General features: G+C 39.4%; 2 protein-coding genes and 1 long non-coding RNA gene across 5 annotated transcripts; 1 reads left to right on the plus strand and 2 right to left on the minus strand.

The window, feature by feature from the left end:
• Positions 1-203: 203 nt before the first annotated feature.
• On the minus strand, positions 204-6,234 carry LOC115728199 (protein adenylyltransferase SelO). Its single transcript, XM_030658538.2, has 8 exons — positions 5,846-6,234; positions 4,107-4,216; positions 3,698-3,754; positions 3,295-3,594; positions 2,612-2,859; positions 1,695-2,001; positions 1,335-1,608; positions 204-751 (listed from the first exon to the last, which is right to left on the minus strand). Exons 1-8 carry the CDS (start codon positions 6,230-6,232, stop codon positions 497-499), a joined length of 1,938 nt encoding a protein of 645 aa, XP_030514398.1. The 5' UTR covers positions 6,233-6,234; the 3' UTR covers positions 204-496.
• A 2,657-nt stretch (positions 6,235-8,891) lies between these two features.
• On the plus strand, positions 8,892-14,288 carry LOC115728208 (protein EMSY-LIKE 3). Of its 2 annotated transcripts, none has more exons than XM_030658561.2 (10): positions 8,892-9,433; positions 11,200-11,402; positions 11,492-11,601; positions 11,724-11,961; positions 12,079-12,261; positions 12,363-12,431; positions 12,871-13,116; positions 13,197-13,265; positions 13,347-13,410; positions 13,948-14,288. In XM_030658561.2, the coding sequence occupies exons 1-10, from the start codon at positions 9,406-9,408 to the stop codon at positions 14,001-14,003; spliced, it is 1,266 nt and encodes a 421-aa protein (XP_030514421.1). In that variant the 5' UTR covers positions 8,892-9,405; the 3' UTR covers positions 14,004-14,288. The 2 variants fall into 2 exon arrangements, with proteins under 2 accessions (XP_030514421.1, XP_030514415.1); XM_030658555.2 differs by having other exon boundaries at positions 8,896-9,433; positions 12,070-12,261; positions 13,951-14,288.
• An 84-nt stretch (positions 14,289-14,372) lies between these two features.
• LOC115728265 lies at positions 14,373-16,625 on the minus strand. 2 transcript variants are annotated; one of them, XR_007198936.1, is made up of 2 exons: positions 16,317-16,625; positions 14,373-14,551 (listed from the first exon to the last, which is right to left on the minus strand). It is a non-coding gene; the product is annotated as an uncharacterized LOC115728265 (long non-coding RNA). The 2 variants fall into 2 exon arrangements; XR_007198935.1 differs by lacking the exon at positions 14,373-14,551 and adding an exon at positions 15,941-16,091.
• Positions 16,626-17,420: the final 795 nt, after the last annotated feature.

Here is a 17,420-nt window from a genome sequence, read left to right on the forward strand (position 1 = left end):
TGTACACGAACTTCTATCCTCACCGTGATTCGTTTGTCGGGTGAGCTGTAGCGCGGAGGCATTTCGCTACAATCCATCTCTAGCCGAGGGACGTGTAGAATTTCGTAATCAAAAATTGGGAAACAAAGTAGAGATAAGTCATTATGCAAAATACCCTAAGGTAAATTTTTCGCTGACAGCTCTTTTTCAATTTTCAGGCCGTGAAAAAAATCGAGAGCCCAAAGTTGGATACATTTTCTTTTTCTTCCAGCAATTTTGTAGACAAGCTGTTAGTAGTTGCGGCAAAGCCTGATACAACATTAAAGAAATGAATAACAAGGAGATATCTCCAACTATATAAACCAATCCCGATCGTCAACAAACGAAAAACCAGGGAATGGCTATGGCACATACTTTTCTGCAGCTGCAAAAACAAATCTGACTCGACTGTACTTATATACAACAGGAAATACTCCGCATCTGGTACTTGAATATCTCGTGACAAGTCAGCACTGACTCATGAAGAACAAGAGAGCATGCAAACGCCAGGCCGATATGCCCAAGCTGGGGGAAGGCGAGCATATTTCTCCATGCCTGGCTGCTCATCATAGGGTCTCTGCATAAGCTTAAGCAGCCTCCGGACCTCTCCGAAATCACCCAGTTCGGCGGTGTCAATTGCACTCTGGCAAAGATAGTTCCGAAGGACATACTTGGGGTTCACTGAATTCATAGCAGTCTTTCTCTCTTCATCGGACACCTCGCTATTGACCAGCTGGTAGCAGACCCATGAATGTTAATTGACCAAAACAAAGAGTTTGCTACATATATTAGTGTAACAAGATAAGACAAGCTATATGGAATGCAGATACCAAGGAGGAAAAAACGAGGTGCCTACGGAAGAAAATTATGATGCTGGAGTGGCTATTTCTCAGAATATAGTATCCAGTGGTCCCCTGTCAATGATATGCTTTATCAATGACGATGATGTTAAATAAGAGATTTTCTACATCTATCAAACTTGGAAGGACCAATGCAAGTATACAGGCAGAACTTGCGGTTCGATAACAGATCAAGAGAGACGCAGATGCCTACATTATTCTTGAAGTTCACTTATGCCTATTCTAAGTAGTTTAGAAAGTTATGCTTTCTTGTAAGGCAGCAACTTCATTCTATTGTACGTCCACTAATCACACATAATGAGTCTGCCAATATACTTCAGTCAAAAGCAAGATCAACACTGGTTCAGATGAAATGGCACATTTATGCAACGTCCAACATGAGCAGATGCCAGCACCCTGGACAAGTCACCTTCACTATGTGGGAACCATGAGGGAAAAGTCATTATATCATTCTACCTCCTGTATGTATATTTTCACCCAGCTGATCCATGCCTCCTTCCGCTCCTTCCCGATATCGAGTAGAACAGCCTTCAGTGGAACCAGTAACTCATCCTCTGGAATGCTAAGATCGGCTTTGATATTTGCAAGTGCCCGAAAGAAATTTGTGTAGTCCACTTTATCAACGGCCATATTATTAAGAAGTTTGCCAATTAACTGTTTATTGTACTTGGGAAGGCCAAGTTTTCTGGTCATTATGCCTTGATATTCATCCATAAATTTGGTCCCATATCTGCAGTACGACAAATAGTCTAGAATGAACAGCAAGTTGATAGTATTTTATCCTTCAGAGAAAGAAAAGCGAAGACAAGGTAATACCTTTCCATGGCATAGTTTGCCTCCTTGTCATTAATCAGTTCAGCAGATGAGAGAGTTGAGACAAACTGCGCGATATTCCATAAACCAATATCAGGCTGATTCGCGAAACAGTATCTTCGCCCTGGAAGATCTGTGGTATTGGGTGTGTAACTTGGATCGAATGCATCCAGAAATCCAAAGGGACCATAATCAATGGTGAGCCCCAAAATGCTCATGTTGTCTGTGTTCAGTACACCATGAGTGAAACCAACACCCTGCCATCTCGCGATCAAGGAAGCAGTACGTTCAGCGATGTCCACTGCCCAAGCTGACATCATCGGCAATTCAGATCAAAAGAGATATTAGCCAGAAATTCTGCTAACCTTTTGTCTAGAAATCAGTAAGGCGTGTGAAGAAGCATTAAGGCTCTACAACTCCAAAATAAACAAAGGATTGTAATCCCAATCTCGTGAATCCTGTGAGACAAAAAATTCGTTGTATTTCCTCTGACATCAACTAAGTTTTAAAGAAGAATCAGAGTCCTATGCAAATTAAAAGCTGCTGTTCAAGGGCCAACTACTTATCATATTTAGCAAACCAACACCCTCATTTCATCAGTAGCAAGAGACGCATTTTGCTCCACATAATGAGATGATCAAGGATCAAGGCAGTAAATAGAAATTCAGAAACTAATTGATCCATATTGATTGGGAATTGCAGATAGATAGGCAGAAACTACAATATAAATCAAAAAAGACCAAAGGACTTGCTAGCTTATACAGGAAATACATCATTTGTACTCCATAAATCAGTTAAGTACTCAGGAGACCTTCATCACTTAAAAAAAGAAAAGAAACATATGTTACTCATCATGCATAGCACAATATGAACAACAGTTATGATATAGCAACTGAAATGAGTTCTCCAAAATAAACTACCTGCATATTTGTTTGAGGTCAGATCCACAACTGTCTGATCATCATTGCCTGTGCTGAAAGACAAGCTTTCACTTCTACTCATGTTTTCTATATGTGGGAAGTGATGTCTTATAGCATAGTCAGCCAAAGCGCGAACAATGCCAAGGTCCTCTTTTCCTCTCGAAGCATGTATTTGATAAGAACCAAAGCGCAAAAAGGATTGAGCGACTCTGCAAACAATTGCACCAGGTTCGTCCTTCGGATTTCCACTGGTGTGAGAATCGAGAAAGTTAAAATCCTGTCTCACTGAATTCCAGAAAAACCAACACGTTCATCTAAACTGCATTACTCCATATTCATACAATATTCTATATAAAACACTTTACCAATTTCACACTCCGACTCTATCTCAGAGGGAATAAGATCAGGCATTAGATTGGATGATTACACTAGCAGAATTGACGATGAACAAAATTTTTAAACATTTCTCACGTGCAAGTTCAAGACACACATGATCAAGTGCACAGAGGCACTCGATCAGATGAATAAACTGTCAGCTCATTTGTCACCCTCAGTCCACAGCATCCAAATTCATTCAGATGTACTGAGGCATCACCATAGCAATGAACACTGCTTCCTGTTTTCACTATCGAATGGCATATGTGGAAAAACATGCGCATGATGGAAGTTCAAGATGAACGTACTCATAAAACATGTCTCGAGTAACTAATTTCCCAGTTGTCACAAGACAGAGTGCACGGGTCGTGGGAATTCCCAGACTGTGCATTGCTTCACTGCAAAGGAACTCTCTGATGCTGCTACGCAAAACTGCGAGTCCATCAGCAAACCGACTGTAAGGGGTCCTGCCAGAACCTTTCAGCTGCAGCTCCCACCTTTGTGATCTTGAATTAACAATCTCCCCGAGAGTTATTGCCCTACCATCACCCAACTGACCTGCCCACATGCCAAATTGATGGCCTCCATAACACTGAGCATAAGGTAAACTGCAGCAAAAAAAGATTAGATTGGCTGAATGAGCAGAATATAATTAACAAATGACGTAACTGAAGTCGGGATAAGTGATCTATAATTCCCAACAGCACTTACGCTCCCACCAAAAGGGCTGCACCAGAGAACAGAAGTGGAAAGTCTGGTCTTTGAAATCTGAAACCACAAATAACTCAATTAACCCAATGAAAAGAGAGACTCGATCTGAAGCAAGAAGCACTTCCAACAAGAATGAAAAAAGGAGTAAAAATGAAGACAAAGCTGAAATCTAGCTCTCAACAGAGTAACAGCAAATTGATCCTCTTGAAAAACAAAAGTATGCTGCTCGAAACACGTCGGGTGATGAAGAGACAGCACCGATCAGAGACATTATCAGAATTGTTAAACTACTGTTCTCAATTCTAGAGAAAATTCTCTTCACAGGCACAGAAATTTCTTGATCTTGTTTTATCCATCACACAAGTTCAGATGTGACCAACAAAAAAGTGCGAGAGGGGCAAAAACTCACTCCTCAGGATCCAAATCAAGCGCTTCAGCAACCAAGTCTGACCATGCTACAAGTTGAGGATTTTCTACTTCAGCCGAAGGAGATACTTTTGTATAGCAAGCATGCATTACCTGCATTTACAATGAAAAAGAGGCAATGCTGAAGGGCCAGCAATAGAGCGATTTTGGTTGAATTAGCAAATAGAGACAATCTCTCTCTCTCTCTCTCTCTCTCTCTCTCTCTCTCTCTCTCTCTCTCTCTCTTCCCACCCACCCCTCTCTCTGGTAAAAATGAAAGTTAACTGTTGAATGTCTAAGAGTTGGATTTTAATTTGTGGCCACTTTAAGTGCGGGAAATGAAAATCTCATTTGATAATAGCAGAATATTGAGTATTGAATGATATTATTTTCTAGATAAATGTGGAATTGTGAAACATTATTAAACCGTTAGCAATGTAATAGGCGAGATTTTATTTCCTATTCCGATGCCTTTCCTATTGAATGATTTAACTAACCCCTCACCTCCTTCCTTAGCAACTTAAGTGGTTTTCTAATTTAATTCCATCTTTTAAGTCAAAAAACTATTTATGGTTATTAAACAGGCTACTTTTTATTAATTCCTGAAGATATTAAATTTTAACACGTATTGAAATTATCGAACAAGCTCTTAGTACTAAAACAAGTTCACATTCGCAAAAAAACTGCCTTTGCAACGGAAAACAAAGATTTACTGCTTGTTTGGGGCAGCTTTTTAATACAGCATGCTTGTTTTAGGTGGATGTCATGAAGCAACAAATAGCTTAAAGCCAATCTCAGAAAATTAGATTCCTATGTTCTGTTCCATTATCTATCAGAAAGAATGCTAGACTGATCAGCTGCCAGCTGAACTGAACTGCATTTACTCAAGAATGGTGATAAGCCAAACAATGATCCTAATACATGAAAAAATAATGTTTATTTAGCTGGGCAATCAATGTAAAAGCTAGAGTGCATGGTGTAAGTTGAAGAGAAATTATATAATTTTTTTGCAGTAATTTACCTCCAGCCATTTCTTGAACCTACCCTCCTATGGCGAGGCTGCTGCCATATTTCTCTGCTCTCTCCAGTTCCTAGTGTGATTATACACTCACAAGACTAAGCCGACCATATTTATTCACTGCTAATCATGCAGCGAGAAATTGAATAAATATGTTTAAACCCCCATGCATCCAGTAGCTGAGTCCGGACTTATAGCAACTTAATTCGACACACTTTGATCTACTACTCCATCAAAATCTCAAGTTTTGACATAACAAAAATTCCCATCTCACATGGTGTATTCAACGTAGCAGTAGATCATACCATGTGCTTCTGAGATACAATGAATTCACAAAATCAAGCCCGCGCACAAAAAAAGACACTTGAGTAGCGTTTCAGCCTCAAAAGTACTCATTACTATCGTGGCAAGGGATGTTGCTTACAAAAGCAAACACTTCCCACACGCTATCATCACCTTATATCCTCCTTACATTTCCCCGCTTCTTGTTCTATATCTGCCTCCAAGACACAAACTCCACATAAACGCTAGTCGGCTATTCAAATGGACATTCTGACGCTGCGAATATGACAAACCGAAGAATACTACCTAGCTCGCTACGCCTCACCGTTTTCATGGAAGCCCAGTTCAAACTCCCTTTATCACTATCCGTCAATCTGTAAACACCAGACTTCCAAGTGCGTAACCAAAATCAAACACTGAAAGCAGGACGCGAAGACCCAAACCTCTCGCGGAAACGCGTCGGTCCTCGTATCCCCAGGCAACTCCCTGACGAAGGAGTGGTCCCAAGTCAGATCCTCGAGCTTCAGCCCCCTCTTCCTATCCTTATCCTCCAAGCTCTGATCCCGCAAATCGCGCGTCACGGACTCGACGGCGGCGGCTGAGGAGGCGGAGGGGGCGGGGGAAGCCGCCTCAGCTTCCGGCGAGGGGGGCTCCATGGAAACGCCGCCCGGCCTAGCGTCGCATGCGACGGAGAACCACCTGGGAGGAGGACCGAACGGGGAGCGGAGGCGGCGGGATTTGGAGGCGAGAGAAGAGAGCGAGAGCGGGCGGAGAGGGGAAGAGAGCGAGAGGGGCGACTTGAGAGAGAGAAGATGGAAGTGTGACAGCATTTCTCCTTCCTTTTTTTTTTTTTTTTTTTACTTTGTTATTGACCGACGATTAATTTGCTGGAGAGCGGTTTGGGCCTTGGCGTCTCACCTACGTTGGAGTTTGCGGTGGTTTTTCTTTCTGGGCTTTGAAACGTGGACCGATCGTATCGGCAAAATGAGAAACGTGTATTGACTTTCTTTGCTTTGCCAAAAAATAAAAAAAAAATAATAATAATAATAATTTTACAAATAAAATTATTATTGAAAATAATTAGTTAATTAGAATATTGCTACTATCAGTAATGATTTATGTTCCAATATCTATGGATTTTCAGGAAAATCGTTAATTTTCACGAAATTAATAGGCCCTACACTTGAATTTTATTTTTTTTATTAGAAAATGAGCTATTGCACTAATTTCGCCTCGGAAGACCGCCTTCCTGTTGTAAAGTTCATCTATTCTTAATTTTTAGGCTATTTTTCCATATAATAAGAATAATACTTCTCGCATCTAATAATTGGAACGATGTGCTTACACATCTTTTAACGAAAAACGAAAAGTAACTTTAATGGAAAGATAATTCAGATAGATACATAAACAAATATTATAAGATGAGAAATCAAAGTGATAAATTAAATAAATTAACCTTAAATAGATACATAAAATAGTATTACTATAAAAGAGGGAAGAATTACGAAAAAAGTAAAAAACTTATTACAATTGTATTAATTCAATCCTTTTTTTTTTTTGTCGATCAATTTTGAACCTTTTGTAATTCTGTCACTTCAATCCATCCAGCCAATTTTGGCCGACCGACGTGGATGCCGGTCATGCGACAACATAGTATTTTAATATATTTTTATGGATTGTTTTACTTTCTCTATTTTCTTTTTTTCGTGAGGTCGACTTCGCCGGATGGTCGACGAGGACGACCGACTACGGGAAGAAGAGGGAAGAAAAAATAGAAAAAAGGAAACAAATAATGAATAATAAAATAAAAATTATAAAGAAATTATTAAAATATTATGTCGCATGCCGGTCAGAATTGGTTGGACGGAATAAATTGACACAAATGCAAAAATTTTAAAATTGAATTTGCAAAAAATAATTCATGACTAAATTAATACAATTACAATAGGTTTAGGATTTTGTTTTATAAGTTTTCCACTATAAAAGTGCAAATGAAAGAATAAACATGGAAAATGGGAAGTGGGTAAAAAGAATCAAAACCCACCAGCACTAAACCCTCCTTTTATCTACCGTTGTAAATTTTGCAAGTAAGAGTACATATCGGAAAAGGAAAAAAAAAGTCAAATTATTGAACTAAACCGAGCTAAATTGATTCAAGTTGATTCTTTTAAGAGCGGTTTTTTAACATTTTTTAAAATCATGGCAAACCTGTGAAAAGAAATTGCATCACGTAAGTCGCCAATTGGACTTGGTAAATAAGAAAATACTCAATTTTTAAAATATTAATTGCACATATCATAGAAAAATTAACGCATTGAAAACTCCTATTTGATTGTCCGATTGGTGTTATAAAAGGCAAATCTAAATAGAAATATATTAAAACAGATGAAGAAGTTTATGTGCATACTTATCTACGAATATATTATGTGTTACGATTGTATGATTTAATTCCTTATGACATCGGTACTCTTTGAGCCATTTCTAGTTTGTGTAATATTGCAAGTTCCTGAAATTAGCGAGAAAAGGCAAAAGAAGAAAATAGCTTATAAAAAAGTCAATGTATAGTTAAAATATAAACTAAACTGACTATACATTCATCAATTTCAATCATAATAAATCTTAATTTACAAATGAGAGCGTAATTTCAGATAATTTAGTCTATACGATAATATAACATGTGCATATAACTAATTTGTTATTATTGTTTGCAATAATAATATATTCCGAATCATGAAAAAATCTTTATAAAGATTCAATATTGCCTAAAACTAGATATGGTTGCGCTAACGGATTATACTCATGCAATATGCGTAGGAAATTATTTTTCATCATAATATCATTGAATTATTATTTTCCATAAGCGAATGTAAATTGTAAATTTTAGAAATTTTAGAACTTGATAGTAAAATAAATAACAACGAAAAAGGCCAAGGGCTTTTTCAAGCATTTTATTATCTCTTCTAACTAATTTTTTGAGTAATTATGATAAACCAAATAAAGATATAGTGTCGAAAATGTTAGGATTCGGCGCGTAATTATCCTGGTTCGCCATTAAATTAGAGCTATATCCAGTAGGGGATTTTCACCATAATTAGCAATTCCCATCTCTCATAACATCCATCAATTCCAAGAAAAATAAAGAATATATAAAATAGTTATTTATGGACTCAGACCTAAACTATCAATTGGCTCGAACTATAAAAATCATCTGGCATCTTGAGGGTGCTATCCCTACGACCCCCACAGAGGCAGCCGCCTCGGACCCCGCTTACTCATCGGGGAGCGGGACCTCATGTCTTACTATAGATATGAAGTACGAATCGGAATCACACCCCAAAAGAAAATAACTTCCAAATCAAATCAGAATTAAAAGAATTGGGATTAATATATTTCGACGATATTTTATTTACAAATTCTATCATCGTGAAACAATTATTTGCACCGTCGGGCACTCTCCCATCGCTGAAGCTGGCACTCTGTGAGAAGTCCGGAATCAAAACCAATCATTAACTGAAAAATTAGGGCGCCAGAAAAGTTATTTGAAGTCCGGTTTCCTTCTTCGACTCGAGCTTCGACTCTCCGCTGAAGAACACACACAGACGCGCGCTCTCTCTCTCTCTCCCCCGTCGATCGACTCTTCTGGTGTGAAATCTTCAATCTCGAATCGCGGTTTTCGCCTCTTCGCTTGCCCTCCATTCACCCGGAGTCGCGCAATTCGTTGGGAGATTCCGGCTACGGTCTCGTGAAGACCGAATCGCTCCTCGTCCCCCTCTTTCCTGCCCTCGGCTTTCGCTGTTTCCGCGTCAAACTCGACGTCATGGAGCCCAATGGAGTGGTTGGGGGATTCGTGTCGGTGGATTCTCCGTGAATTTGCCTTCTTTCGGAGCAGCGCGAAAGTCCAGCAGCTTGTGGTTGGTGCGGTTGCAGGCCTTCGATTGGGTAGAAGAAGCGAACTAGGTGGCCTTTTGTGTTTGGAGTGAATATTTGATTCGAACAGACGGCGATGGATTATGAATTGTCCGATAGCAGCGGTATGTATGATAAAGATCGACGCTTTGACTGTTTTTGTGCTTCTTAGGGTTCTTTTCGATCTTATTATCGCTTTAAACATATGTTGTTCTATCGATTTTGCTTTAATATTTTGAATTGAGATGGTCCCTTGTACTCAATTAGAAGTATACGCCGTTGTTAGAAACTTGGAGCAGCCAATCGAAAGAAGTATATTTTTCAATTTGAGGTTTTTAAAGGATTACTTGGTTGATTTTGAGCTAACTCTGATTTTTTCCGGCTGATCTTGTGGTCTTATGATTAAAAATAGTCTGGGAACTACTTTTAGGATTTAATAACTTAGCCGTCGACTCGTTGCTGTGATTAATGGGTCTGGTTGTTAGATGGATGCAGTGGCGTAGTAGAAGGATTCAAGCTTGTTTACGTGCTTCTAAGTAGTCTGTATTAGATTTCACTTGTACTGTACTAAGGTTAGTTACCTTCTTTCAGCATTATCTATTTTCATACACTTTCCTCTGCTGAAATGTATAATTTGCTGAACCTGCGGGGTATGTATAACTCTGCAGGTCATCTTTTCTTGGAATCTGTCTTTTGCCTTTAGTTTGTGAGCTGATGGTTTGAATCCCCTCCCCCAGCTTCCACTTCTTTGAATGTTGCTTTTTCTCGAGGGTCTTGTTAATGAATGCCTTGGGACATCTCTTAAACATACTTACCTAAGAAATATTTATGTTTACAATGCATTGATTGTGCATAAGACGAGGAAGATAGAACTTTGGATATGATAAAATTTCTTCATTTATATGTTTAATTAGTGCCCTTGGAGCACTCCTTAACAAAATTGCTGTATTTAAATCTTACCTTGAAAAAGTGGTTGGCACTCTAAAGTTATCTGATTGTGGATGTATATTAAATGATCCTCTTTGGCATTACATCAGTATTTTGGTCTTTTTATCTTGCCCTGTGGGGACTTTTGAGCTTGAAGTGTCAATTGTGCTTCTGCTCTCCCCAATATCTTGATACAGCTTTTTTCTCTTAAATTTACCTATTTGATAAAAAAAAAAAATTGGTGGAACTTTGTTTTTTTTTTTTTAATATGCGCCAAGAAATGGCCTTATTTGTCGTTTCTTGAAGATCATAGGAGCATATTATTTGGGGTTTTCCATGTATGAGGTGATCAGTCTTCAATCCGTGGATTAGAGATTATTTCAGTTTTGTTTTCTCTTCCTTTGCCTTTTGATTCATCTAGTGAGGGTTTAGATGTTGCTGACAAACTTCTGAACCTTGTGCCTTCTTATCCCACCAGATCCTAAAAAATAAACCCAAGAAAAAGAGCATCTAGCTAGTGCTTTGATGCTGGTATATTCTATCACATCTTTATTCTCTTTCCTTCATTATCATCCGTTGTCATTTCACCAAAATGGCTAATTTTGGTATCGATCAACATATGGTTGCAGCTTTTTTGGTGTCTTTACTTTGTAAAAGAGTGTAGGCTGCTTTTCCATTAAGCTACTGAGATTGCTGATACACTTGAATTATTAGAAGTAGTGATGCCTTTTACAACCTTAATGTCCTAATTAGTAGCTTATATCGGATGAAGAGATGCTGTGCCCTATCTTAATGTTGCAATCAGCAGCGTATTGGTTTAACTCATCCATAGATACTGCAAATGCACTACATCTGGTTTTCCCATTCCTTTAGAAATTTCTTCGTGACCCTTTTTTCTTTTTTTTTGGTCAGACTTCGTGACCCTTTATGGGGTGTAATTTGTAATCCTTCTTTGTATATGCAGGGACAGATGATGATCTGCCTCCTACTCATAATAGGTTTCAGAGGGGGGCCAGAACTGCTGGCAACCCCCGGTCTAGTTTTGTTGGTCCTCCTCTGTTGCCTAGTGTTCATGGTGACATGGAAACCCAGATCCACGACATTGAGCAAGAAGCCTACTGTTCAGTCCTTCGGGCATTCAAAGCTCAGTCTGATGCCATTACCTGGGTATCTCTTGTTGTTCATATGTTAACTTTTCTGTCTTGCTTGAGTTTTTTAACCAGGCTCAGTGGCTTTTTTCCCCTTGTCTTTGATAGGAAAAGGAAGGTCTAATTACTGAACTGAGGAAAGAGCTGAGGGTATCAGATGAGGAACATAGGGAACTTCTATCAAGGGTCAATGCTGATGACATGATTCGTAGGATAAGGTCTCATCTTTTGGATGACTTGTTACTCTAGTTGCTAAGAAATAATGGATGAGCTATATTAATGTAGATAATTCTTTTTTCATTTTTGATCCTTCATTTCTAACTACTTCTTTAGCCGTTAGGGAGTGGAGAAAAGCAAGAGGGCTTCAACCAGGCATGCTCAGCACATCTCAGCCTGTTCATGATCTCTTACCAAGTCCCAGTGTCTCAGCATCTCGTAAGAAACAGAAAACATCACAATCTGTAGCTTCTTTATCTATGGGGGCACCATCTCCTGCACTGCATCCATCAATGCAACAACCTTCTGGATCGATAAAACGAGGACCTCCCCCTGGAGCCAGGAGTAAGAAACAGAAATCAGTAAGTTGGGAACTTTTTGACTTTTTTCCCAAGAATTTGAATAGATAAGTGTATGTTTCCTCTTCTTTTTATTAACAAAGCACCATATCTGCTGGATTTTTTGTGAAGTCCATGCAGTACCCTTCTGCAGGTATTAGCACAAGGCCAGGTGCAAATCGGGGCACCTCAGGGGCCTTTCCAGTGAACGAACATGCTGAGGCGACATCTTATGATCCACTTATAGGGAAGAGAGTCTGGACTAGGTGGCCCGATGACAACAATTTCTATGAGGCTGTTATAACCGACTACAATGCAGCTGAGGTATTGTTTCCTAACTGTTGGATAGGTGTTGTTCCTTAGTCGTTGGATGTTTTTAGTGTTAAGAAATTTCACTGATCATTAACCTAAATCTTTTTCACTAGGGTCGCCATGCTCTCGTTTATGATATAAATACAGCAGATGAAACATGGGAGTGGGTCAACCTCAAAGAGGTAAATATACTTTGGTAGAATTTGCCAGGAGGATTAATATGCCATTTGAAGATAAAAGTTTATTCACTGGACATTATGTGTTAGTTGATTGTTGGGGTATCATGCAGAGTCTCAGTTTTGGCCGGTTGCACACTTTTAAATACCTATTCCTTTTCTGATGTCAAATGTTGACTAGATTTTCTTCTTGCCGCATTTCTTTGATAATAGTACAGTTGTTCGTTGTTAAGGATATCGCCATTGGTGATTTACCTTTAATTGGTTTTTGGGCTAACATTTATAAGCTCTTTCGCCCACACTCAAGCACACACCTGACACCCTCCCGCACACCATATGGTGGTTAATGTCTCTTTAACTGATCCTGCTGTTTCACTAGTTATCTCTTCCTATTGCTCGTGGAATTGGCATTTCTGAGTATCATATTTTCTCTTCTATCATGTAGATATCTCCTGAAGATATCCGATGGGAAGGAGAGGATCCTGGCGTATCTCGTAGGGGAGGCCGTCCTGGTCCAGGGCGTGGAACCAAAAAACCCATGACCCGTGGTGGTGGCGTTGCGGGAGTCGGAAGAGGTAGAGGAACCACAAAGGGTCAAACCAAGAAAGATGTTCCTTTATCGCAAAACGGTGTGGGAAAAAAGGCATTGGGGGATATTGAATTACTTCATACAGATACACTAATTAAGGAGGTATCCGAATGACTTTAATGGATTTGAACTTTGAAATAGCTATCTTCTATTCTTTATTTTTTAGGATATTAATGTAACAGGTGGAGAAAGTTTTTGGCGCAACCCATCCTGATCCCACAGAGATTGAGAAAGCGAAGAAAGTGCTGAAGGTGATTGCTTGCTTATCTCTTGTTTTATGCTGTTTTATATTGCCGTTCTTTCTCATCCACCCATGTCTCCGTGAAATGCAGGAGCATGAGCAAGCCCTAGTTGATGCAATCTCAAGGCTTGAAGATGCCTCTGATGGTGAAAGTGGTAATACCTAATTACTTAACCGCCATCTTTCATAACAAAAGCAACTTAGGTTAAGCGCCCTACCAACCCCCCTTCCCCCTTCTCTCTCTGACAACTGTTGTAACTTGCCTTTGTTGTACTCTATGTTTATACAGCTTGTAGTGGTGTACGGGCTCTCTGGCTTTGTAAAAATCATGGGGAACATAAGTCAGTTGAATAAATTTTTGTCGATGCGCCCGAAGGGGCTGTTTGAAGTAATTGTAGATGTTATTCCTCATATTAAAAATATTCTTCCCTCTCTTCTCCTCTCTTTACTACTAGACAATCTCAGTGGTATATAATGTGAGATAGGACAGAGGATAAGGGTGGCCATTTAATACAATGCTACCTTCTCTTTTTGACTTGCATTTGGCCAAGTCTCAATTGATTACAAAACTCCATTTTCCTTTCGGGACCCATTTCTTTAGGCATTTTCAGCTGGGTTGATTTGCTTTTTCTTCAAGTATTCGCCCTTTTGGTTACTTCCTTTTACATTTATCCTTGCTTTGCCTTCAAAAGCAGATGGTGGAGAACACCATAACCAAGGGCAAAACAGGAACGAGGGTGGAGGATGAGACAGTATAGTGGGATTGGTGGTGAAGGCTCGGGTGGTGATAAGATAGCCGGAGATGGTAGGATTTCGACTGATCCCCAGGACGAGGGTCATGACAATTGATTGCTATAGGCGCTTGCTGTACAATTTCCTCTTAATTCATTTAACCAGCATGTATATTATCATTAGCCTGATATTTGATTATTTCCCTAGCCTTGTGAGTTTTGCAAATCGTAGTTTATTTGGCTGACCTATTCAGTGTACTCGAATTTAACTGATATCTAGACTAGTTTGTGATCTGTATGAACTCTCTCTCTCTCTCCCTCTCTCTCTCTCTCTCTCTCTCTCTCTCAAAGTAAAATGCCAGTATTGCTCCATCTGGAACTACAAATGAAAGAATTACAAGCCATGAGATACACACCGAAGGAGATAGATCATTCGACATGTAAAACTTAGCTATCCAATCACTTCAAACTCCTAGAACAAGCCAGATCAGAAAGGTCCAACAAAGTAACCGCCAAGATCCCAATGTCCAAGCATCGTGACATCTTCCACTTGAGGTGATTCGTTCTGCAATTAGAAAGTCCTGAATGCAATTGTAACCCAGGGAAAGAAAAGATATTACACGAGCGCTACTTTGTTAACCTGATTTAAACGGAATTACATGCGACGAACCACCTGCAAAGAAAGCTCAACCATAAAATCGATGTGATTCGCTTATTCAGGGTTCTCCAGTCCACTGAGATGGTGTATATAGAGCAAAGCACAAATGTACCAGGAGCGCTGTTAGATTCTGTCCTGTATTAGGCATTTGAAAAATTAAGAACATAAAGCAATTCAGTGTTGTCGCCTGGCAAATTGGTCCATAAGGTTGGACTAGATCATCTCCAAATGACTCCAGAAATAAGAGCTTATGCATAGAACCAAGAAAACCTTAAAAGAAATTGGCTACGGATCTGCATCTGGGATCATTAATAAAGCATAAGCAAATTTAACAGACCCATTGACGTTCCCTATCCACCCAATCAAAGAGTCAAGCGCCCTTTCGTGATGTTCAACAAAATCAATGAGCCAAGCAGTCCAACGGACTCATCACATAAAAATGAGCATATCCATTGCGCTCACCAAACCATTTCCACCTAAATCGGGAAGGAGTAACGTTCATGCAAATGCTAGTCATGGTTTCAACATTAGAGAACAGCAGAATTCTAACATCACACTATGGGTTGAACATCCTGTAGTTGGTAACTTACATCCAATTCGCTGAATTTTAAATGCTCATACCTACATTGTACTGTAATACGTTGCACCAATATCTTGACCATCATTTGCCAGATTAAACATACAAATTGGACCAGCCACTTTGTAACTTTGGCCAGAACAATAATCACTCAAAAAGCCACACAAAAGGGGTCCAATCATTAAATTAGAAGCATAAAATATTCCACTCTTTCCCAACTTCGACGTATAAGTTGCAAACTACGCAGTTCATAACCCTTTGTTCCTACATGATAACATCAGAAGTAGCAAGACAAAGCCGGTTCCTTAAAACAGAGAATGCTGAATGAGCATCAAAACAATTTGGCAATAAATAGGTGATGAGAGATAACAGGTAGATGGCACAATAACAAATAACAAATGCAAAACAAGATATCACTAAACATGCCTAACGTGAGAACTCTTGTCTTATCTATATGAACAAAACATAGTTAGAGAGAAACCATTGCCCGTGTCATACCACTGTGTCATATTTCCCAGACAGAACTCTAAACGTGGCCATCTAAAGGTAGACAGAAAGCCCATTTACTAACTTAATCATGCAAACTCTCTCTTTTCCCTCGACAAAAACTAATTCCATGTGGCCAACCAGAATTTCAGTCACATCAGCGACAGCGACAGTTATTACCAATCTTCCCTTTGGACGCAATCCTTGTGCATTTCCAATTGATTATGCAGAACTTCTCACAAACTTGGCCGATTATATATAAAACAGTGCGAAACAGTCTACGAGTTACAACTTTACCAACTATCCAGAGTCCCCAGAATGAACTCCTGAAGGAGCAAACGCTCAACTATTATCACCTCCTCGTATCCCCTCTACGCATGAAAACTATTTATCACATCCAAAGCAGGTTCAGCAGCAAAGTAACCCACGAAACAGTGATTAAAACACATAGCGGAGCCGCTAAATTGTGCAATGTCCTAATTATCCGCAGATCTGCAACGTTTAAACACGTGAGCAACTTTCAAATCGAATTGCCACCCAGAAACCGTTACGATTAGCCAAACATTCGAGCGCTTGATCAATTGAAGCTTCGGAGCATGTGAATCAGACCTGCAGATGATTCTCATCGGGGTCAACCAGAAGACGGCGATGAGTCCCAATTAGTTTGAGCAGACGCAAACGCAAATCCAGTCCAGTCGCTGTGTACAACGACGCATGAGCTTTTCTCTCTGCGGAATGAGGACAAAGTCATCTCCATCTTTGGAGCTCGGAAGCTGGGGGACAGCCCCAAGGCGTGATTCTCGCCCGATTGAACGGGCTTCCATGGATGAATGCTCGTGAATTTGAGAGAGACAAGAGAGAGGGGGAGGGATGGGGGCTGAATATGAACAGTGGAGGATGGGCGATTCGTGATTCTCGACCGTCCGAGAAGACTACCTCGGAGATAAATGAACAGACGAAATTGAATCGAATTAAACCTAATCTAATTTTATATTTAATCTATGGATTATCCGAATTATATAAACGTACGTGGATGTTATAATGAACAAGCCTGACGAGGACGTGAAGTATTCGTCGAGCTCTTAGCGAATTTTCAGGATGGCGAAATGGCAGGATAGATTAATGCATTCCTGACGAATATACGTAAAACTGAAATTAATTCACAAAAAGGCTTTGAGCGTCAAACATGCTCACGCGAGAGTATATCTTTTAGAAAAGTGCCCATATTTACATCAAAAAATAAAATCATGATATTCGATATAGGACGAATTAAAACGAATAAAACTTAATTTAGATTATATTTGTGAATTGATGAGTGAAATTTCTTAATGATCTTTTATCGTATCGGCTTCTTGAAAGATGAATGTTGGATTTATTTCAGCCACTCTATATATAACTATTTCTTATTGTGATTGGTGGTTTTCATTAAAGTGAAATGGTTAGGGATAATTGAATAACCCAACAGTGAATTGGATTGTGTAGCTTTCATTTTGTACCTCCACCTTCGTAAACACCTCGGATTTTTTGTCTCTACTTGTATAGACTGTGTCACAGTGAAAATACATACAAGAAAAGATAACATGGATATTTGACTGTGATCATGAAGTGGTCCAAAGATTTTCATGACAATGAATGGAGCAACCATCCAAGATGATCGAATAAGCCTTGAAGCTTTGGCTGTATTTGATCATCAGGAAAAAAATTAGGATATAT

The sequence above is a fragment of the Rhodamnia argentea genome, chromosome 6, assembly GCF_020921035.1.
Source record: "Rhodamnia argentea isolate NSW1041297 chromosome 6, ASM2092103v1, whole genome shotgun sequence".
NCBI classification, from domain to species: Eukaryota; Viridiplantae; Streptophyta; class Magnoliopsida; order Myrtales; family Myrtaceae; genus Rhodamnia; species Rhodamnia argentea.